This window comes from Temnothorax longispinosus, chromosome 8 (assembly GCF_030848805.1).
Source record: "Temnothorax longispinosus isolate EJ_2023e chromosome 8, Tlon_JGU_v1, whole genome shotgun sequence".
In the NCBI taxonomy this organism is placed as follows: Eukaryota; Metazoa; Arthropoda; class Insecta; order Hymenoptera; family Formicidae; genus Temnothorax; species Temnothorax longispinosus.
In genome coordinates, this window is record NC_092365.1 from 18,267,973 (window position 1) to 18,290,299 (window position 22,327).

The following is a 22,327-nucleotide window of genomic DNA, read 5'->3' on the forward strand; positions in this document are numbered from 1 at the left end:
TCTACCCCGCCGCGGGTGGGTAGCGCCGCGGCGCCCCAGGATCAATAAAACGACCGCCCGGCCGTCGCCTGTCCTAGGTCCTGCCTGGCCTCCGCCTGCCGTATGCTTGCGCGACCGCGGACGCCCGACGTCCCGACGCGGCGCCCGCGGCGTCCGCGCCCGCGCCCGCGCGCGCGCCCGTCCCCGCCGGCGCCGTCGCGTTTACTCCGCGCGCGCACACCAATCCCCGGAGCGCGGCGACGCTCCGGCGCGATCTTCTGCGGGCCGCGCGCAAGCCCGCTCGCGTGCGGAACTCGCGCCGCGGATCGATATTCTCGACGGCGGCGGCGGTCAGGAGTGTCCGCGGGGAAAATCCGCGAAAAATGCACACGATTCACGGAACTCGGTGACTTTGCGGGGAAATTCAGGGACGGGCATAACGGGTTACGTTGCTCGGCGAAGGAAACACGTTTTTTTTAAATTTAATATTCAACGAAGGAGAGGGAGACCTTTCAATCTTAACTTTACGATTATATTTGCTACTTGAATGAAATATATTATTGTTCGTCCTATCTATGTTGTATTCATGGGAAAAAACAATCTTATTTTTAGAAATTAATGTATTTTTGTATTTCGTCACTTCATTCCTGCGAAGAGAAAGTCTGAAATGTTGTGCAATATTTTTCAAAGTTTCCATATATTATGTAAAATATTTAAATTAAGATAATTACGCGATCGAACATCTATGGAACGCACGCGAACTTTTATTTGGAGCGGCCGGTCATTACCTCTCGATATATCTGCTGGGTCAGTGCAACTGACGTGTCTCGCTTCTCTTCGTGAATAATTTGTTATAAAGAGCAGGTAAAAGAGAATTTTTTAAATGTTAATTAACTGTCAGATTAATAAATATGAGTTACGGCGATGGAATCGTAAGCGCTAGGACCGATGTATAAACTGCATTTTGTATATATTACTGTCGTAGGGAATTTAATTATTCATGAGAGTCTAGTCCCCCCCCCTTCGTGTATGCATTATTACCGTATAATTACTTCGTCATTACTGTAATATTAATATTGTTACGGCGTTAGTTACGTAACTCATATAATATCAGACACTTTTACCGTATAGTACCTTTATAGTATTGGTTATATAGTTACTGTATATTGCATCCCGTATGTATGTACAATCGCTTTCATTTCGTTCCTGCTCTTTGCAGATCGATATCGTCGACAACCCTCACGGTAGCTACGAACATATGTTCCAAGGATAGTCTGCAGTCTGGCGATAGTCTATTATTGTAATAATAGGGAAGGCAACGCGCTTATAAAAGTCCAGCGTTTCAGTTCGATGCATAGCATAACGTAATTTGTGGATTATTTATAAAAGCAAAAATTCAAATCGAGCAAAATTTTAACGAGTTGATGCATCGAACGTAATATATTCAAGATTTAAAGTAATAAAAATATTTATATATAGCATTGTGATCTATTTAATTAGTAATATATTTTACATTAATATATTTTAAATGTGCAATTGATAAAACGTTTCTTAAAATACAAAAGAATTGCTTTCAGACAGTTAATTATCTGTTTGTTAAAACTTTAAAATTATTTTTAAAAGTAATTCGAAATTAACTGTAATTTAATATCATTATCTTGCGAAGAAATGTATACATATTAAACATTTTATTATTTATATATAATTTTATAATCACATAAGACATGACAAACGCGTTGAGTTTTTAATAATCACTTCGTAATTTTTTGACTGTGTCGCAAATGTTTGATGACTTGTTCCGCCGCACCGCTTATGTCGCTCCGTTTCGCGGACATCATCGTCTCGATTCGTTCGAACGGAATTATCGTAGTCAAATCGTGAACGTATTTCGGTTCCTCGAGATCGTAAGTGACGGATTGTAGAACGCGAAGGCAGAGCAGTTGCATCTCTTCCGAAGACGCCTCATCACCCAAACAATGACTTAGCGCGTCTCCTACTCGCGACTCGAGCAGATATTGCAAGCCGGTCTTGTTCATGCTCACGTTGTACAGGATCATTAATATTAATCTGTAATTGCGACCGCACTTAAGATATCATCAAAGTTTCGTTTTTTTTTTCCCAATAAAATGCAATATTAGACTACGATATATATAGACATTGGGAAAGAGATAAGATAGCTATAGAACAGATTAAAATAACTTTTAAAGATACGTCACACAAGATAACTCTTTAAAACGTGCCTTTTCAAAGATACCGTCCCGGGAGCAGACGGTAATTCGGGCGTCAGTTTAATTAGCTTTTGCACGAATTCCGTACCGCTGGAATTTGTAATTAAAAACTCACGACCTTCCGGGCTCGCGGATATATTGGTGACGACACCGAGTAATCCCATTACAAATTGGTACTCAACGTTGCTCGTAGGAGGGAATGCGCTTCTATAAGTATTAACGAACGCGTCGAATGTCCCGTTCACTATTGACAAGAATTCTCCTATTTTATTCTGAAACTATGGAAACGGGACTACATTTATAGCACAGCTACATTTAAAGAGAAGTCACATTACATTTTGAAAACTTATTTAATTATACATTTAATTACTTGTCTATATATATCTTTATAATATAGAAAGGCTTGCAATATTACACTGTTAAATTCGTAATGTCAAATTATACTCAAATGAAGTCATTTTTAGCCGTTCGTATAAGTCGCCATTACTCCTACTCAATTGTTGTTAATTTAACTAAAATGAAGTTAAAATAATATTTTTGTGATATTTTTAAAATAATAAATTTTGACGAACATGGTAGTTAAAAATAACAAAATGTTAATTTAACTCAAGGTGTTGATTTAAATTTTATACTTTAATATTTAACAGTGTATATATTTTGGATTCTATATCTTTTTTTATCCTCTCTAACTTTTATTACGCATTTCGAATGCAGGAAAATTTCAACTGCAATATTTTACTTAATATTATTAACGTACTTACGTTCGATAACCAAGCGTCGACTATTTGCGGAAATCTAGAAGCACGCCACGTCAAGTTACCTAATACCGCACCAAGGCTTGTGCAATAAGTACTCTGACTTAATATCTGCACGAAGATATAAGCAAATTAACAAATGGCACTTTCAAGAAAGTAATGAAAATGCTCCATTTGGTATTTACGAAATAATAAACAGGCAAAAAATACTCGGTATTTACAACAGAATACACAAGCGCAAGGAAACATGAAAACAAAATAACGAATGTTGCTAGTAATAAAGGTAATCCAAACGTGAAATAATAGCATCTACCGATATTGAGATAATAAACTTTTACTTGATCCTTCAAACGTTCTATCTCCTCAAACGCATCTTCTTTCTGTTTCGTTAGACACTCGATCTGAGCACGCAGTTCTTCGCATTTTGATTCCAACGCTACAATTTCTTTTGCATTATCTATAATAAATAAATTCGATATTCAATTTTAGTCACACACAAAGATGTAACCAAGATGTCATATAATGAGTTACAAGATGAAGTATTGCATCTAATAACAGATACCTAAATGCGCTATAGCATTTTTCAATATATTTACTTCAGTATTTTACATTCCCGCGTGACATTACGTAACATTAAATCGAAAATCTCTTTTCGCAAAGAGTGCAACCTTTTGACGCGCTAACGGACGACGTTGAGAATTTATCGTAAAGCGTGTGTGAATTCTTTTCTCCGTGTGTCTCCTCCCTGCGAGATACAGCTTTGAGATCGTCAGTCGCAAAAATCTGCGAGATATCGTCTATGAATTCGTGCGTGTTAAGCTCGCTGGAGCATAAAATTGTCTCCAAGGAATTCTGAAAGAATTCCGAAGTTCGCAAATGAAAATTATACACTCGATAAGCACCATACGATAACCCATGCGAAAAAATACGCACTGACGAGTTTACGTTCATTTTCCAAATTCAATTCGTCCATGTGCGCGCTTTCGCGTTACCGAGGAAGAACAACAACGTGCTTGCAATCGTTGTACGCAAATATTTTTCAGATTACCCGCGGATTTCGTTGTTGTACATAGCAAACGCGTTTGTAACGTCACGATTTTTATTTTTGATGTCTCTGTAACCTAGTTAATTTTGCGATTACAATTGTACACGTTTTATTTTGTTTCTGCATATGATGTGCTACAATAGGAACTTCGAAGTATGAAATTGTAAGTTAACGATTTGCATAATTATTGAGATTTACAAAAATTATAATTGGGAACATACGCCACTTGGAAAGCAATCTCTTCATTCAAAGCAATGAATTAGTTCTCAGAGTCCTTTTCTTCGTACTAAGGGATATTTTACAAAAAATAACATTTGACTTTTATCTGGAAAAACTATAATCTCCAGCAGTGCGCTTTGACTTCAATTGCATTTGGTTAACTTATCAGGCAGATTGTACATACAATTATACGTGCGCAATCTCGTAAAAAAAAGCACGAATTATATGTTATTTCAAGATATACTCTGAATATGTAATACGATATGTTTCTGAAAATAGCATTTAATAAAAGAAGAAAATTGATTTATTTCTAGTCTTCGTTAATGCTTGTAATAAGCGCACTATAGACGATCTGTAATTCGTATCAGAATTCAGAATAGAATTTCATTTATAATTTTATTCGCCATGCAATATAAAAAGTATTTAAAGAATAAAAATACACGAAAATGTATAACATTTATATTAAAATATATACACATAATATATACAATAACATATAAAATATGTATACATAAATATACGCGGCGTATAAGATTATAAAAAGAATTTTATTCTAAAATATCTGACGTGAATCGAATTGTAAATGAAATCTAAAGTAGCTTTTAGGTATGTACGTGTCATTATTTATCACAGAACTTCTATCATGATAAATATATCTTAATAATAATTCCAACAGCATACCAAATCTGTCACAGACAGATTTTGTAAAGTGTCTACATTTTTTTAGCAACCAGCCGAAATATATAACAGAATCTATAATCTATATAATAAACAACTAAAGACGAGCAAAAATAGGGATGTTGTTGATTTAAAAGTCTATTATTATCAATAATGTATTAATTATGTCGAACGTTTCGACTATACTTATTTGTTAAGTCTTCCTCAGCAACATATAATTAAATATCAAAGGTTAATAAAATCAAGATTATAAATTTTAGTAAAACGAAACGGGCTAAGAATTTAACAAGATGTCAAGATGTATAAAATGAAGTCATAACCGGTTAAAGATCGCAAACAAACAACAACATAGGTATATTTATCGGTAAATGGCAAAGGTTGCCCATTGTTAAGTGTGTAATAAAATATAATATAAAAGCTGATCAATAAAAAGATTAAAAAGTTTAAAAAATTTTTTTAATCGAACAAAAACACATCAATATTCAGCGTTTGAAAACGCGCATTAGCAATTCACAGTTTCAATCAAACTGGTAATAGAGTTAATAATAGTCAAAAGAATTGTCAAGAAAAATAAGCATCCGAATATTTATCTCTGAATTAACTACAAGTATTTATTAGAGACAGGAGTTAACGCGCAAATATATTATAGTCATATGCCTATTTTTAACTCGGAAATGGACGCCTGATTTCTTTTGCATAAATGCACACGTCATAAGGTCACGTGGAGTGATTTTTTTACACTTTAATTTAAAAAGTCATTGTTATTTATAATTGCATATTGCATATTTTTCATTGTTTTATGATTTATTAATATTTGAGGACAATATATATGTATATAGATTTAAACATTTTCTGAAAGAAGTAAGGAGAAACTAAGAGAAATATTTAAAAAACGAAAAAAAAAAAACATTAAAATTATTTGTGATGTGAGCTTAATTTTTTTGATACTGAGGTGTAAAATTTACCCCAGGCGCTCGTTCCTGGGTTCATCACAATCGGATTGAAACTGCGAATTGCTGATCTTGAGTAATTAACATTAATTTATTTTTAAAGATACATAGATCGTGATATATTTATGTGGATCTAGAGATTATAAAAAACGGAATATAAAATCTTTCCAAATTATAATACATCTCTCCGAGTGAGATAAACAGAGTTTAATTCAAAGCCAATCGTAGCTATAGAATTATGCACGCTGGTTATGAATCATTTGTGACATACCACTGCGGTGCCGGCGGTGCGGCTTCCGTTCCCCGTGATAAGATACGGGCACGGGCCCCAGCGTGCCCCGTACCGGACGCGCGCGAATAAACGCGACGCGAGTTGCGAACGCGCCGTGCTGACGTAAACGGCGTGTGGCGTGGGTCGATTTCCCGCGTGGGCTAAATCGGACGGGTTGCGGAACGCGCGACGCGCGTGCCTGCGTGCCTGCGCGCCTGCCCCGCGCTCGCGCGTCCCTCCCCCATCATTACTACGATGCGCCAGAGCGGTATCAGGCGTAACCTCGCGACTCGTGGAAGTTTTATTATTTTTCGCGGCGTCGCGGCGGATATCTCCGGAGTGGAACCGACCGTTGGAGCACGAGTAAGTGGAGCGTTTGCGAAGCCACGACGTCGCGATCCCGGTGAGACCGAGCTCCGACCCGTGGGACCCGCCGAAAGCGCGGGCGAACACTTTCCCGCGATTCGCTTCCGATGCCGCGACCGTTTACGTTTACGTTTGGCCTTCGTAACGGGCGGTTACGAAACTTACGCGGCACCCCGCGCTTTTCGACCGGACCGAATTCCTGCTCCGTGCTCCGTTATCCGTGCAGGCTCCTGTGTACGCGTTCGGAGCAATAAGTGATCGTTTTCGAGCTGCAATTGCGTTAAATCTGGATTATATAAGCCCAGTGGATCTAATTATCTCGCTTTCCTAGATTATCCTATGCGTTATGTGATATATGTATATATATACATATATATATATATACATATATGCATATATACATGTATATTGCATATATATGTAACATTGAGCTAGAGAAGATTTATCTAAACTAAGCTGATTAGTTAATTAATAATTTTTAATTAAGTTTTAAGTTTAATTTTTGGGATATGCTCCACATAGGTCTCCCAATGAAGTTTACCGAGGGTGAAGAAGTCCTTGCCAAGTATCCGAATACTTCTGAATATTATAAGGGAAGGATTCTCAACGTCAGAGGCGATCGATATAAGATACAATTTGAAACAGGCATGGAGTACACAGTTAGAGAAAATGACATAAAGGTAAGTTGTTAACGATTGGTAAGGGAACATTGTTGAAAATTATGTATTAAGGAATATATAGGATGAATTTGAAGCTAAGGTCTTATCTTATATACCAGTCTTTTTTGTTTTCTAAGGCTGAGAGAGCTGGAAGAAGTACCACTAGAACAAGCAGGAGAACAACAAAGAGTCCCTCAAGATATTCCCCCAGCAGGAAGTCACCGAGCAGGCGATCGCCAGGAAGACAGTCGGCCAGATCGCCAGGGAGATCGCCAACGCTTTCGTCTAGGAAATTGCCTGTTCGTAGCACGCGTCTCGCTAAGATATCTCTATCTCGCATAGATGTCGAAAGCGGTAAGTGTATTCTGCATTTGATATTTGTTGCGCGTATTGATATTTATATGCAAAATTCTTCTCGTTTGTATAGATAAAACCAGCAATCATAAAGGAAGCGACTTAAAGGCATTGCAAGAGAGTCCGACTGAATCGTTGCCTCTGCAACAACGCTTGAAGAGGGAAATTATAACGGTAACGCGCAGACCGACGCTTCTGAAGACTGAGCAGGAATATAAATCAATTATAACAAGAAGCATGGATAGAGCAGTCTCGCTTCCAGTGGAGAGAAAAAATTATGTACAAGATTATCCTCCGGGAGACAAAGAAAGAGGATATTCAATGCAAAGAGATGTACGTTTTGATAATGTATTATTAATATATAACAAAATATTATTTTCTGATAATTTTTTCTTGTTTTCTAACAAAATTGTGATGTGTTATGTCGATGATTGTTTCAGGATTTGACGAAACCCTTGCATGAGGGCGATAAATGGGAATCAGTGGTGAAACGTGAAAAGGAGATAAATAGAGTCGACAAGCCGCAAGAATGGGGCGGATGGATCGGGACATCTTTTCTCGTATTTATATTACCGATTTCTGTAATCTTACCACAACTCTTGTGCTTGAAAGGACAGTGCAAATCTGCACTTGTAAAACCTGCTGTCAACTTGGAATCTTACTTAAATTTATATACCTTGTTGTCTTACATTGCATTTTTGACATTATTGGCTTGTATTTCGATTATACCGATTGGGAAAACCGTTGACGGACAGCAGAGTAAAATCGGGAGACTCCAATATCGCATAAATGGTACATGCTTGTGTAATTTTTAATTACGTATTGTTATTATTATTATTATTATTACTTTAATATTTTCTTAAAATTTTTCAGGTTTTTTGAGCGCTATAGTAACGCTAATGATAATTGGTCTATGCCTGTACATGAATATACCGATTAGCGATTACATCTTGAATAATATCATGCAGTTGTCAATTAGTGGCTGGATTGTGGGAACATTTTTAGCTATGGCATTGTATATCAAGGCAGGAAAAGCTTCAGTGGCCAATCTGAATATATATGCATCAACCAACAGCAAGATATATAATTTTTGGCAGGGCAGGGAAATTAATCCGCGAATTGGCACTTTGGACATTAAGCTACTTTTGATACGAGCTTCTCTTACTGGCACGGTAATTATTACTTTTTATTTTTATTTTTACCGCAAGCAGATTATAACAATATGAAGTAACAATTAAAAATTGATTGTAATTATATTCACTATTTTGCAGTTGATCGTGAACATAGCCGTCGCAATTAAAGCTGCTGGCGATATAAAGAATCTAAGTATTGAGAAACTTGATATGACTGCATTGTTAGCTGTCTTGTTGCAGCTATTTTATATCATACATGGCTTAATATACGAAGCTACTATTTTTACGACCTTCACAATAATGTATGAGGGAACTGGATACATGACATGTGTTAGTCACCTGTTGTACCCATTTTTGACGACTCTCACCACAAGATTTATATTATATCAGAAGTAAGTTCAATTAACATACATAAATACCAACACAATATTTTGATAATTCCTATTTTGTATTCTCTCAGGATGAAACTTAACTACTTCGCTGGGATATCTATTTTGAGCTTTGTAGTGGGATATGCTTTATACAGGGCTAGTAACTTGCGGAAAGATGAGTTTAGGAAGAATCCAGTTTCGCCGACAATACCTTGTAAGTGTAAGGGCAAGCAATAACTGTTCCTTTTTTACTCTTCTGATTAAAACTAACGTTCATCCTTGAAATTTACAGATTTGGAAACTATCCCGACATTACGCGGAAAGAAATTGATGGTGTCAGGTTTATGGGGCTATGTGAGACATCCCAATTATTTGGGCGACATTATAATGCAGTGGTCTATCGCGAGTATTAGCTTGGCAAACGACATTCTACCGTACTACACGGCGATCTGCTGCACGTTAGTGCTCGCTTACAGAGCCGTGAGAGACAATAAACGTTGTCAGGCGCGCTACGGATACGCATGGGAGCAATACTGTTCGCGAGTGAAGTACATGATCTTGAAACGTATATTTTAAGGCAATGGGACGCATAGCATGGTATTTTTGAATGCCCAATTCTATATCAGAGTTTTATCACAGAAGGTAATGCTCATTACATTTTATAGGATCTCTAATCGTGCATTTTAAGATATTTTTATGAAACATAGTGATATATTAGTATTATAAAGTACACAAATGTAGAATCGGATAAGAGCCAAAAATATTTTGATAATATTGAGAGATTTCACATTAAAGATCTATATATATATATATATATTATATATTTAAGTTTATGACATGAATCTCCATATATGAGATGAGAAGTGGACAAGACGATATCACATGTTTTGATAAAGAGAGAAAAAAAACTTGTGTATTTGTAGGATAAGTATATACAATATACACATATATATATATACATAGTATATTTGTTATAAGATATGTGCCTGTAAAAATATCGAGCATTACAAACTTGAAAATACAAATTAAGAAATTAAGAAATTTTATACTTTTATATATTAGACATACATAAGTGTACAATTTTATTATATAATTATCATAGAAATTAGTAGTCTCCTTAAAAGACATGATTTTTTTGAATAAAGTATATTCTCGTCTATTTTCTCGTGTTTATCTTATAATTCTAATATAACTGTTTTTAACATGGGTGTATAGCCATATTTTTGAAGACTATGAAGTCTATAATAGTCTATATTCTATATATAACCATATATATAGTGTATTTTTGGACTAAGGATCTATTATAGGATTTATAATAGGAATAATATAAAGGGCGCATTATTATGGAATTATTGCTTTTCTAAATTAAATTAACAAGTTGCTATTATGAAAGCCACAATTAAGTAAAATGAAGAATGAGAAATATTACACTGTGTAACTTAAACATGTTAAACAGGATTAAAGTGTTGAATGGATTGTTAATGATATAAAAATATGTAGTATATTTGTACACTTATTTTTTATTAAACTGCTCGTATATATACATGTACATCTAATTATTATAAAAACAATCTCGTTAAATTGGATTGTTAAAAATATGTCCATTCGATCCAATCGTCTGTAACGTAATTGTCAAACGGAAGTTTGGACATTCTTACACTGTAAATCATTACGTGTCTTAGCCAATCGTTAATAGAGATTATCCTCTATTTTACATGTGTGTGTGTGTGTGTGTGTGTGTTTTATCTAACAGATACTATTTACTCCTAAAAATAAAGATTTATCAAAATTGCACGTGCGACTTACTGTAAAATAATGAAAGCAAATTTCCGTATATCTATAAATCTATTCGCGTTTGACACGTGTTTAATTGTCCGGATTATTATACGTATTTATTCACTATTTTTATAGCCATATTTATTTCTTAAAATTATATTTAGAAATTGTCGTTAAGCCACAAATGTACTGTCTCTATATGACATTTTTCAAATACTTTATTTTTTAAGAAAAATATCTTTCAAGTTTATACATGATGATATCTGATACAATCCATGCCTGCAAATTGTATGACTGAAAATGACGATTGTGGAAATAATTATTATAATACAGTATAGAAAGAATTATGTTGATTGCCAATCCGTTATACATATTGTTAATCTATTTCTTCAAATAATTTATTATCGTCGATAATAATCTTTTCATCAGTCGATTAATTTATTTGAACTTATAACTTGATCCGTTAATTTCGTATTTTTTACATCGATCTTACTTTATTCTATTTTATGAAATTGTGGGCCAGAGAACCATTTTGCATAAAAGCGAGCCGGCGATCATGAAGGCGAACCAAGACACAAATATAAAAATAACATATATTCGATTTTATATCATTTTATGACTTTATCGTCACAGACAAAATTAACAGAGTAGAAGTGTATTTTAGATATACATTTTGTTAAATTATTCATTAAGTGATATTTTTTTAATATATAAAGAAAAATAGCTTTTTAATACACAAAAAAAAACATTTTATTTCGAAAATAAAATGATTTAGATTACGTTTGTCATCACGGACGCAAATGTTCCGACGCATTTTGTTTCTCGAGATTGCCGCAAAATTTTATCGTCCGAATATCTACTTATTGACCCTTCTCGTACGAACATGGCAAAGCTGTCATGCTTTATTAGGAACATATTGTCGTTCGTCCATATTGCTTATCGCTCATTCATATTGTTTTATCTCTCATCCATATTGCTTATCGCTCATCCATATTACTTATCACTAATATTTATATACTTTCTAATTAACGAAAATTTTCATAAACGCTGTTGGCACGCACGAGTCCTCCGCCGTTCTACGTTTTATCAATAAGTGTTTCGTGGCAGTACTTTCGATTCAGTACTTTCATCACCTGCTGGTATTCGGTGGACCTTTATCCCTCTGAAAAATATTGCACATCCTTCGATGATCATGCTAGAAGACTTGAAAGGATCCTCCCGAATCGATTGGTCCTTTTTAGGCGCACACGAGGCCGAGTGGAATTCAGTTTTTAATATTCGTTCACCGCTCAGAAGAAGTAGAAGATCCAGTACCCGGCGTTAAACAGCATGAAGCTGACTGGGAAGATGATCCGTGAGTACTTGTCTATCACGTTTACGTCCTTGATCTTCGGCATCGATACACGTAATACGGTAGCTCCTCTACGTAGAGCGTGTAACACCTACAAGATCCGATTGCAGTTTTCGAGTTAAGTAGATTTAAATTAAATTTAAACTTTAGGGAAAGAGAAGTGTGATTAAAAAAGTTAAAGGAGTAACTCCGGTAAATTCTTTTCATTTTTGCAGTCCTCCAAAAGTGTCTTTCACAAAAATGTAAAACGCAAAAACGTGGTGAGAATGTTTGAGACATTTCTCAAGTATTTTCAGTACAGTTGCTTTTTGTCGAGAAAGGCCTTCGCATACCTTTGGCTTGTGCGGTCTCGGGCCTCTGTACCTGAGACCGCTGCTTCGTCCGTGCGTGTTGTAAGCGGCGGTCCTGGAAATACGAAAACTCGGCGGAAACTTGGCCGGGTCGTGATCCCTTCCGGCTCCCAGTGTCGATGAAGCGCTAACTAAACCTGACCTATTTCTAATGCTCGGCAGAGGTGACATTCTGAGGTCTTGAAGCTCTATGATATCCGCGTCCGTGGAGCCGGGGTAAGGCGAGCTGGCTTTGCTTCCTGAAAAGAAATGAATTAATCGAACAAGAAAATATGGTAAATCTTGGGGAGATCATCAAGCCGATATTCGGCTGCCCGGTTACCTGTTTTAGAAGATAGTATTTTTTTCTCATCGGTCTCTTTCTTCTTCGTCTTCTTCTTCGCTCTGGCGCCCCAATACGTGTAATTGACCGCCGCGTATTCCAGCAGAGCCGCGAACACGAAAACAAAGCACATCACCAGGTAGATGTCGATGGCTTTCACGTAACTGATCCGTGGCAGTGAGCTTCTAACACCCGTCGATATTGTTGTCATTGTCAGTACGGTTGTGATGCCTGAAAGGAGAGAAGAGAATAATAAATTATACATCCTATGTTACATTTGCCTATAAATTCAACGAGAAAAGAATTTTTCTTAGCGACAATTTGTTAAAAAAAAAATCGAAATTTATTGCTAAAAGTTCTAATTTAATGGAAATCTGATTTCAATTTAAAGGAATTATACAGTTTTTTTAAGACATACCGAGAGCTACTCTCGCGCTGGTGGCTTCGTGATTGATCCAGAAACTGACCCAGCTGAGCATCACAATTAGTATACTTGGCAGGTACGTCTGAAAAACGAAATATCCGATGTTCCTCTGGAGCTTGAAACTTAGCGAGAGCCTTTGGTAAATGCCCGTCGCCAGCCTCTCCTTTCGATCGTTGGTCTCGTAGCCGATTATCGTAAATTGCGGCAATTCCGCCTCCTCGACCCCACGAACGGGAGTTTCCTTCCAGTACATTACTACGTCGGACACCGTGTATCCATCTGAGCATTTCAAACAATTAAAACAATTTATAATTCAGAATAATCTACAGTTTGTTAGAACACTTTTTGCTTTCTTCATTTCTTAATCCTTAGTCAAATAATTGATTTTTACATATATCTTAGACGATTATTACAGCTAATAAGTGTAATTTTTGCAAACAAAATATTTAATTTAAAAAGACAGGAAACATTTTTACAAACTGACTGAGAATATTACTTTTTATAATATATAAAAAAGGTGTCGTAGTTTTTTATCTTTTTATGTAAAGCGATAATTACGAGAAGAGAATGATAGATGCGTTCGAAATGATCGATTGTATAAGACGCATATCCCAATACGTACAGCTTTCGATTTCGACCGTGCAATTCTGCGAGTCGAGGGGGTAGTAATGCAGGTCCATCATGCAGGCCAGGGTCGTTGTGAATCTCATGCCGTATGTGATCGAGCCGTCACCAGATAATCTAACGAGTTTATTGCGCTCGGTGACATCGTGCAGAAAGCTGCAATAAATTCGGTAAAACGATACGTTACCGAACAGAGCTGAGGAGATAAAGGAATAAAAAACGTCGTTAAATGAAATCTTCGAGAATAAAATAATTATACGAATGTGTTCAGCACAAAGGGCCTTACGAAGCGTCACAATAACATTTACTCGTCGTCGCGATTACCTATTTTTATCGTTGGCAAAAAACGTGTCTGGGACCCAAATCTTTTCCGCAAAGTCGCCGCTTAACGTCAGTATCTCGTCCTCGTGCGAGAAGGCGAGTCTCTCGTCCTTCCAATATTGATTTAAGTACATCGTTATCGTGTAATCCTGAGATGCAAATAATGATTAACGTCACTAAGAGAACTTGGTTGTTGTAATTAATTAAATAAATTATATAAAACATATGTATATATAATCCGTTCCGTTGTTTTCAAGACGAAAGGAGAAGATAAAAAGAATATCGCTCAAAAATACATTTCGACAGAATGACGCGATTATAAGTAAAGAAAAAAAAAAGAAACTTTGTTGGATGGATATGTTGAACGCAGCTTATCCGAGAGCCTTGGGGATACGAATCGATTTACGAATCGCGACGAGGATGTTATGAATGTCGGTGAGAGAACGAATTTTGTATTCTGACTTATGTGTAATATTCCAATACAAACGTCTCCAATGCAACGTAAGCATCGATTTACATATATGTGTCACGAGATTAGATGGTAGAGTAAATGGTAATATAAATCAAAGAAGCAATATAAAGTATTAAAAGTATTTTTTTTTTAATTTGATGAAATTTATTTTGTGTGTGTAGGATTAAATAATTAAATTTATACAAAATATTAAAATTAATATGAAAATATATTAAACATTAAAATTAAATTTATATTAACTATTAGATAAATTTATATTAAGCTGATAGACAAGTGGATTAAAAATTATTGCCGCACCACAAATATTCTTTATTTGTATAAATATTTTTTTAATTTTATTTATACTCACCATATTGACTTCTGAGATCGCGTCAAAACTCGCGATGGTAAGATCCATTCCGACTGGTAATGGATTGCCTTTAAATAATAATCTGTTATTAATTTTTTAGATGCATTACATAATTCAAAAAGATAATTTTAAGCTGTTTGCGATATGTATGCGAAAGACCTAGGGAAATAAATATAGTCTTCGTCTAATCCATTGATAATATCGGCAAATTACTTCCCCTCGTTGCACGTTCGATTAAAAGTGCTGATTGCGATCACGCTTCGTTGAATGACGTGGAAAACCTTATTAAAGCTTTCCATATATCGCCCTGCCTTCAAACTCTATTCTAAAATTTAACTCTATAAAATACGGCTCGAAACCCAAATATAAGCGAGAGCTCCATTTGTAAAGTCCATTTCAATATGTGGATTAAAAATATTTTTCTTAGCGTTATATTTTCAAGTTGCATATTTTCTCATTAAGATTTTTATACATAGAAATATATTATTAGTAACACATATGTATATAGTTTATCAATATATATTATATTATATATAATTATATATATTATAAAATATATTATAATTATGTTAATAATTATTATTAATTCTATATATAACTTATTTGATTCAATGTGAACGCGCGTTAAATAATTTTTGTCAAAATTAAATAATGCACATATCGCTGTGAGCTTGTAAAAAATTTTTTAGGATAATTTTTAGCAAAACGTGCGAAGATCGACCCAAAGCTTACCGCCAAAGTTCGGCCTTAATCGGATATCGTAGCCTTCGAGTATCCTCGAAATTGTCTGCGTAACGTTCTCCAGTCTATCGGACATCCCGGTGCTCTCCAGGGAAGCCCTGTGAAGTGCGAAATTCCCAAAACTGTCGATAGAGCTTAAAGCTGTTGAAATATCTTTACTAGCAAGTACGTTGTTAAATCTATCGAATGAATATTGAAACGACTATGGGATAGCTTTGAGAATTTAATATTACATATCATACAATATTATTAATAATATTAACGCATTATAATAATTATATATGAATATTTGCAAGATTTACTGTTCCATTAGTCCCAATTTTTTTAACAGAAAACCTATAGAACAGCTTTGGTAGGCTCTTATAAATAGAATTTAATATTACACATTGCACCTTTTAATATTAATTCAATATTAACGTATTATAAATTATAATAATTATATATGAATATTGGCAAGATTTACTGTTCCATTATTAGATCAATTTTTTGAACAAAAATTTTGCCTTTTGAAGTACGCCCCGAACATTCATATCTTCGACGTTCATTTTTATCAAACATGGCTTATAACGAATAAAATCCAAAACGTATGTTTCTTCCTGATACAAAAAAATGAATCATTTATCCAAGGTTTGTCCAATATTTTTACATGTAATAGCAAGTTATATTTTTACATAAAAAGCAAATAAATGTTGCGTGTGTAGATGTATGTGTGACGTGATGTACAACGGCGCAACAAAGATATGCACACAATCGAGGTATAAAATATCGAGATTAATACGTATAAATACCGAAGAAAACCGTGGATAGAAAAGAAATAATGGAACGCCTCGGGAAATTACTTCCATTAACCAATTCGGGCACCGTCGATCTGGTCTGGTCCCTAGCGATCATTGTGCTCGCTATCATAATATTCTTCATTTTGAGAAAAAATTAGCGAGCTGCGGGAAGATTGCTTCAATTTTGTATGCGGCGTTGTTCGAAAAAAATTATCAGGTTTATCTTCTGCCCGGGAAATGGAGCTTTATTGTCTCTCCTTGTGTACAGTGGACTGATTGGAGCTTTAATTGCACGAACGATTGCTCATGTTGCACGTCGACCTTAATTCAGGTATTTAATTATTTTCTTTTGTGCACAGCTGTACTTGTTCTGTCGAGATTCATCTTCTATATATAATTGCATATATATACATATATTAATTTTTTTTACTACATTTATATACAGCATTAATTGAGAATTGCGACATAATTATTAACATATTAAACCAAATTGCATTTTAAGTTTTACAATCGCGCTATAGATTATTGTATTGAAGAGTCGTAGGAACAGTTTGAAGTTCATTGAACGAACAAATTGAAAGTCGACCTTTCTTTAGTGAAATATCTATAAAGACTTCAGCAGAGCTGTGGCAAGCTGATTAAATCAGAACTATTCAATAATTCGGCATAGAGCTTTTAGTTGCAATTTTATTAAAATACTTACAAACTTTAATTATATAAACATCTGAGAGAGAAAAAATTACATTTTTTTATATAATAATATATATTTTTAAAATTAGTTTTATTATATATGTCCATCAATATAAAAACTTCATGTTTAACATCTCATTCATTTGTAATGTATATCATTATTTATAGCAGCGTTTATAAAGAAGCTTCCCTCATTATCTCCACCGGAATATGTGTCTGGGGATACATAATCAAAATCGCACCCCTTACGAGTGTGTGTCACGTGTGCGTTACAATTGGAACGTAGGAAAGCACCAAACCTTATTATCCCCCTTGTGATTTTTCAGGATAGGGCGAGGATTTGAATGACGATACTCACCAGATGACACGATGACACAGCTGCACGAGGAGGAGGACGATCAGCGGCAGCCCGCGCGGCAGCATCCTGCCAATCGTCTTCGTTATCCGGCCGGGATTGCGTCAGTGAACGACGAGCGCGATGGAGAACGTCATCTCGCGGTATCCTCGCATCCCCTCGGCATCCCCGTAACCGGCTTGCTGCCGCCACCGCCGCCGTTCTACAATCACAGACGTAGGGAAGAGCCCGTCGACCCTTTTCGCACGCCTGCTCGTCGCTACCCTTGACCCTAAATACAGCTTCCACGTGTACCTCCATACGCAATGTATTCCACGCAAACACGCATTCACGGAATTATCCCGCATAAAGGACAAGTCTCACGGTAACGTCCACCGCATCCGCAATAAGTCATCTACTCTAAGGGGGATGGGGGGGGGGTTAATCCAGCGGAAACAGACGGAGAAAGTTCCATGGAAGACTTATCCTTATACCATATAATCCTACGCATTCCGTTCCCGGGATGTACAGGAAATAAGCTTAATTAAATTTCGTTAAAGAAGAATTTCGTTCCAATTAAAAACAAAATTTATGAGTTCAACTTGATTTCTATTTTGCCAACGTTTATATACAAGATAAAAACGGGCGGTTGCTTCTAAACGTTGCGCTGACTTGCATTTTGTCATTGTTATAACGAGTTACATGATATATTATCATTCTCAAAGAAAAAGTAATAAAAATTATTGCTTTTTACGCTAAATAATTTGTTTTTATCGCTAATTTTGTCGCCTAATGCCGTCAATCGAGAGAGCGAAAAAGTTATGAGGCTCTTCCATTTGTGTTCCGAGGCAATCAATGCTGTTTTTCTTTCTGAAAATTCCGAGCGTAAAAAATCAAATGATTTAAAAACTAGATGTAACTCCATTATCATGTACGATTGACCCAGATTGGAGAGTGAAGCATAACGAAATGTGGACAGGCGCGTTATACATACAATACAGTAAAATAGGAACAAAATAAAATCATGCATAACACGCCCTATATACCGCCTGTGTTCCAACCTCGCGCTTTACTCACTTCCTATTTAAAGATTGCGCACGTACGAAGCCGCACAGACGTGACACTCGCGTAAAACAATAAAAAGAGCGCGTAAAATATATTTCGGTTAGAAATCAGAAAAAATCAGAAAAATTACTTTTAACGAGGCAACTCCGCGGGGCAATCAAGACGAGGAACATCTTGTTAGTCACGAAACTCTATACTCCGTAAATAATGACGGTATACGACTTTTTTCCTTCTTTAGGTTGGCTTTATTAATGCTCGAGTTTTAGGTTGACGACAGGAAATATTTCATGCACGCGACACCCTAGGCAAGTAAAAAAATTGAAAAAATTACCGATATATTGCACAAAATATTATTTTCCTCGCTGTTACTTTATTAGTTAATATAATTTATTTTATAAAATTATATTTATTATATATAAAAATCAAACAAAAAAATGTTGCAAATAATAGAATCGTAAATAGTATTAAATCGCGAATCAGTAGAAACAAAACCACATGATATATGCTAGGATTTAATTTATCTATTTTCTAGTAAACAAACTGTCCGTAATATGCCAGCAGATTGGCAGGAAATTCGATTAGAAATTGCTGGCAAATTGGCATCAACCACGTTAAGCTCGTACTTTGCTGATAAAACCTGCTGATATAACATGACAGCAGATTGGCGGCAGAAACCGAGCAGGATCTGTCGAATGCAGATTCTGCTCTATTTCTGCCATCAATTTTAACCGTATAGCAAATATATTAAAGTTCGCTTGAGTTTTGCTATTAATACGCTATCGTATTTTCTTAACAAACTTTGTTATATTTCTGCCAGCATTCTAGCAACACAGCATCATATGTATCAGATCTTCTGACATTTGTAGCAGACACTTTGCAGATTCTCGATACAGACTGTCTGAGTTTTCACTTATTAATATATATCAATTTCTAAATTTAATTAAAAATTTATTTGAAAGTCTACATAAGTCTTACATAAGTATTTTCCAAGAAACATTGATTTATTGCAATATTTATCAAATAAAATCAGAACTGCAAATCATTCTTTTATGCAAACCAAATAAAAATTCACTCAAGTTCATACTTGAATAAATACATATCTATAAATGTATTAATCCATTATGGTTTGCCGATAAGTATACTTACTTCTTTTGTGCTACTTAGATTTACATTAAATGCATAGGCAATTACCTGCTGCATCCGACGGGAATCACGACGCGCGCGACGATCTCATCGTCGATCCGACGGAGATATCAAGATTGTCAGACGGATTATCGCGTCGTTGACCGGCGTTATCAATCGCATTCACCTCGGTCCATCGTCGTAGCTTGAAATCGATCGGCAGTGCAAGATCACGAGATCTCCCAAGACTCGGCCGATCGTTATTGTCGTTCGCGGGATTCACTATATTCGCAGAATTCACCGGGTCATCACCTCTCGTTGAACGCGATCGAATTTGCTGATCACTCAAACTCGCGAAATCCGAACGCGCTGTCACGAGACCGTCATCGATCGTCGCGCAGCATCACTCCCCGTCGATGTCCACGTCCTCGTTCTCGTCCTCGTCCACGTCGTCGTTGTCCCCGTCGTCGGATGGAAACGTAGGCGCGAGGTATTCCTGATGTGCGCCACGAGCCTCGCGGAGGCTGCTGCCTTTCATCCCTCGGTAGCTAACGCGGATCCACTGTCGATTACTCTCTTCAGACCCTCTCTCTTTCTCCATCTCTCTCTCTCTATCTCTCTCATTCTCGCTCCCCTCTTTCACTTCCTCATCACGAACGCGTTCTCCCTCTCTCTCGTTCACTTCGGAGATCATCCCCCTCACTCCCACCTGCCAACGCGCGGTTTCCCCTCTGTCTCTCCGTCGCAATTCAATTCCCCTTTCTCTCGCTCTCACGAATCCTCCCTCTTCCACGCTCTCATTTTCGCGGAACCTCCTTCCCTCTCGCTTACATCCTCTTTTTCACGTGCGATTGCCTCCGTTTCACCCCCGTTTATCCCTCTGCCCGTATCTCTCTTCCTCTCTTCTCTTCCCCCTCTTTTTCTCTTTTCCCTCTTCTCTCGCTCTCTCGAATCGCCTTGATACTACTCTCTTCCGCTTCTCGGAGTCTCTCCTCGTCTTTCGTCACCGTCCCACAAGCCACCCCCGCGACTTGCTGTACGACTTGCGCATGCACGGTATACCTACTCTATCTCCGTGTGTTCGACCTAGTGACACACAGCCGGTGATCGGATTTCCAGAACGAGCCGATCGAACACCTCCATCGTCACTATCGCCAACGCCATCATCATCGCCATCACGATGTCACCATCATCATCGTATCTATACCATCTCAGCTTCTTAACGCGAGAAAAGGCGTCATTAACTTTCTCGAGTATAGTAACGCGATGAAAATGCCGGAAATAATCGATGCTTATCTCGCGATGTAAGATATAAGAACCGATCGGCTCTTCCTGATCGCTCCATGACGGATGCTCCTCGCGATGCGTAAAAGTATGACGAAAGTCGGCGGAGAAGTACGCAAAACTATACGTTTTCTTTTTCAACCAAGCCATTTATTGCATATATCGTTATTGTTTCGATAATATAGAAATGATTCAATATTAAGAATGAAATTTGGAAAGATGCACAAATTCAGGAGTCTCCAAGGATTTTCTCAACAGCTTAATGAGAGCAAGGTTTTCAAATGCGACCGCCTTAAAAATAAAAGTAAAAGACACGAGCGCGGAGATAAGATCAAACTAATGGACCCTCGGCTAAGCATTAATGAAGATTCACCTCTGCGTCATATCACACATGTTATCGCGACGAAGATAAGTAAACTGTCGTGATTTAGAACACTTCGCAGGAATGTACAAGGGTAATTTTGCGAAAATCGTTAAAAACAAATTCTTTATCGAAACCATGGACGAAAATTCTTGTCGGAAAAGCTTATTTATTATTTATATCGCAGCGTTTCAATTTTCGGTGATAAACAATCTTAACTTAATTTAATTCGCTTGAAATTGAATAAAGAACAAAATCCAGTATTAATTATATTCGCATTTCTATAGATATTAACTTAAAAATCATTAATAATTGAAAGTACCACTTGAATATTCTTATCCTGAAGAATCAGCTTTTATAATTTTATGCGCTAGTTGCAAAAGCCAGTAAATGGCGTCGTAGTACCTTAATAGCGGTTAGATTTACAATCGATAAACGGCCTCCGCCGGCAGGATGGGTTCACTTACCTGCCAGGGACGATAAGAATATTCCTGTCGGCAACGACGTCGCTGGTCGGAAATCATTTCAACACCCAATGTCCCCGGTGAAGATGTGTTTCGATCAATTTTGAAATGTCCGCGAGGAAACGCAAGCGAGAAATCACAGCACCGTATCTTCGGTCGTTCCCAAGTCGAGGGGCTACTTCTTCCAAACTCTATAAAAGAAGATATATTTTTTCAACAAATATATATGAGCTGAAAGATGAAATTAATTCATTAAGTTGCAGTAGATATTAGTTTATATTATTTATATTCTTAAGGGTGAATTATAATTGGAGACTAAATATCAAATTTCCTTAACGTAATGATCTGTTAAGATCTGTTATTTAGAATCCGAGTCCTATTTAGATCCTGTTATTCTAAACTCTTATCCACATGAATCTGTGCATTTGAAATTTGAATGTAAACCGACTCGCCTAGACGAAACCTAGTTGAAACGCGATCAGAAGCACACAGA

General features: G+C 36.5%; 3 protein-coding genes across 9 annotated transcripts in view; 1 reads left to right on the forward strand and 2 right to left on the reverse strand.

The window, feature by feature from the left end:
• Lbr (lamin B receptor) overlaps positions 1-10,800 on the forward strand; it is a 68,550-nt gene extending 57,750 nt beyond the window's left edge. Inside the window, exons 1-9 of one of the 5 annotated variants that reach the window (XM_071786585.1) lie at positions 6,247-6,528; positions 7,014-7,171; positions 7,270-7,504; positions 7,578-7,837; positions 7,945-8,296; positions 8,378-8,676; positions 8,776-9,029; positions 9,098-9,222; positions 9,301-10,800. In XM_071786585.1, the coding sequence (XP_071642686.1) occupies positions 6,381-6,528; positions 7,014-7,171; positions 7,270-7,504; positions 7,578-7,837; positions 7,945-8,296; positions 8,378-8,676; positions 8,776-9,029; positions 9,098-9,222; positions 9,301-9,584 (2,115 nt within the window). In that variant the 5' untranslated portion in view covers positions 6,247-6,380 and the 3' untranslated portion in view covers positions 9,585-10,800. The other 4 variants (XM_071786586.1, XM_071786588.1, XM_071786587.1 and 1 more) reach the window with 4 other exon arrangements.
• LOC139818103 (heat shock factor 2-binding protein) lies at positions 237-6,231 on the reverse strand. Of its 2 annotated transcripts, XM_071786600.1 has the most exons (6): positions 3,896-6,231; positions 3,631-3,814; positions 3,301-3,419; positions 2,969-3,073; positions 2,220-2,485; positions 237-2,046 (listed from the first exon to the last, which is right to left on the reverse strand). In XM_071786600.1, exons 1-6 carry the CDS (start codon positions 3,911-3,913, stop codon positions 1,731-1,733), a joined length of 1,008 nt encoding a protein of 335 aa, XP_071642701.1. In that variant the 5' UTR covers positions 3,914-6,231; the 3' UTR covers positions 237-1,730. The 2 variants fall into 2 exon arrangements, with proteins under 2 accessions (XP_071642701.1, XP_071642700.1); XM_071786599.1 differs by having other exon boundaries at positions 3,631-6,229.
• Positions 10,749-20,411, reverse strand: Lcch3 (Ligand-gated chloride channel homolog 3). Of its 2 annotated transcripts, none has more exons than XM_071786597.1 (10): positions 19,795-20,411; positions 17,563-17,761; positions 15,730-15,836; positions 14,998-15,065; positions 14,180-14,325; positions 13,854-14,011; positions 13,226-13,510; positions 12,808-13,038; positions 12,468-12,724; positions 10,749-12,226 (listed from the first exon to the last, which is right to left on the reverse strand). In XM_071786597.1, exons 2-10 carry the CDS (start codon positions 17,625-17,627, stop codon positions 12,074-12,076), a joined length of 1,470 nt encoding a protein of 489 aa, XP_071642698.1. In that variant the 5' UTR covers positions 17,628-17,761; positions 19,795-20,411; the 3' UTR covers positions 10,749-12,073. The 2 variants fall into 2 exon arrangements, with proteins under 2 accessions (XP_071642698.1, XP_071642699.1); XM_071786598.1 differs by having other exon boundaries at positions 17,563-17,830.
• Between the last annotated feature and the right edge of the window lie 1,916 nt (positions 20,412-22,327).

Excerpts from the sequence above, each read along its gene's own strand:
- LOC139818103 (XM_071786599.1), bottom strand. The coding sequence starts at position 3,913 with ATGAACGTAAACTCGTCAGTGCGTATTTTTTCGCATGGGTTATCGTAT. Across the intron at positions 2,486-2,968 it reads TCGACGCTTGGTTATCGAAC|TTTCAGAATAAAATAGGAGA; the intron begins GTAAGTACGTTA and ends CCGTTTCCATAG. Across the intron at positions 2,047-2,219 it reads GGGACGGTATCTTTGAAAAG|ATTAATATTAATGATCCTGT; the intron begins GCACGTTTTAAA and ends TCGCAATTACAG.
- Lcch3 (XM_071786597.1), bottom strand. The coding sequence starts at position 17,627 with ATGCTGCCGCGCGGGCTGCCGCTGATCGTCCTCCTCCTCGTGCAGCTG. Across the intron at positions 13,039-13,225 it reads CAGCGCGAGAGTAGCTCTCG|GCATCACAACCGTACTGACA; the intron begins GTATGTCTTAAA and ends CTCTCCTTTCAG. Across the intron at positions 12,227-12,467 it reads CGAGACCGCACAAGCCAAAG|GTGTTACACGCTCTACGTAG; the intron begins GTATGCGAAGGC and ends CGGATCTTGTAG.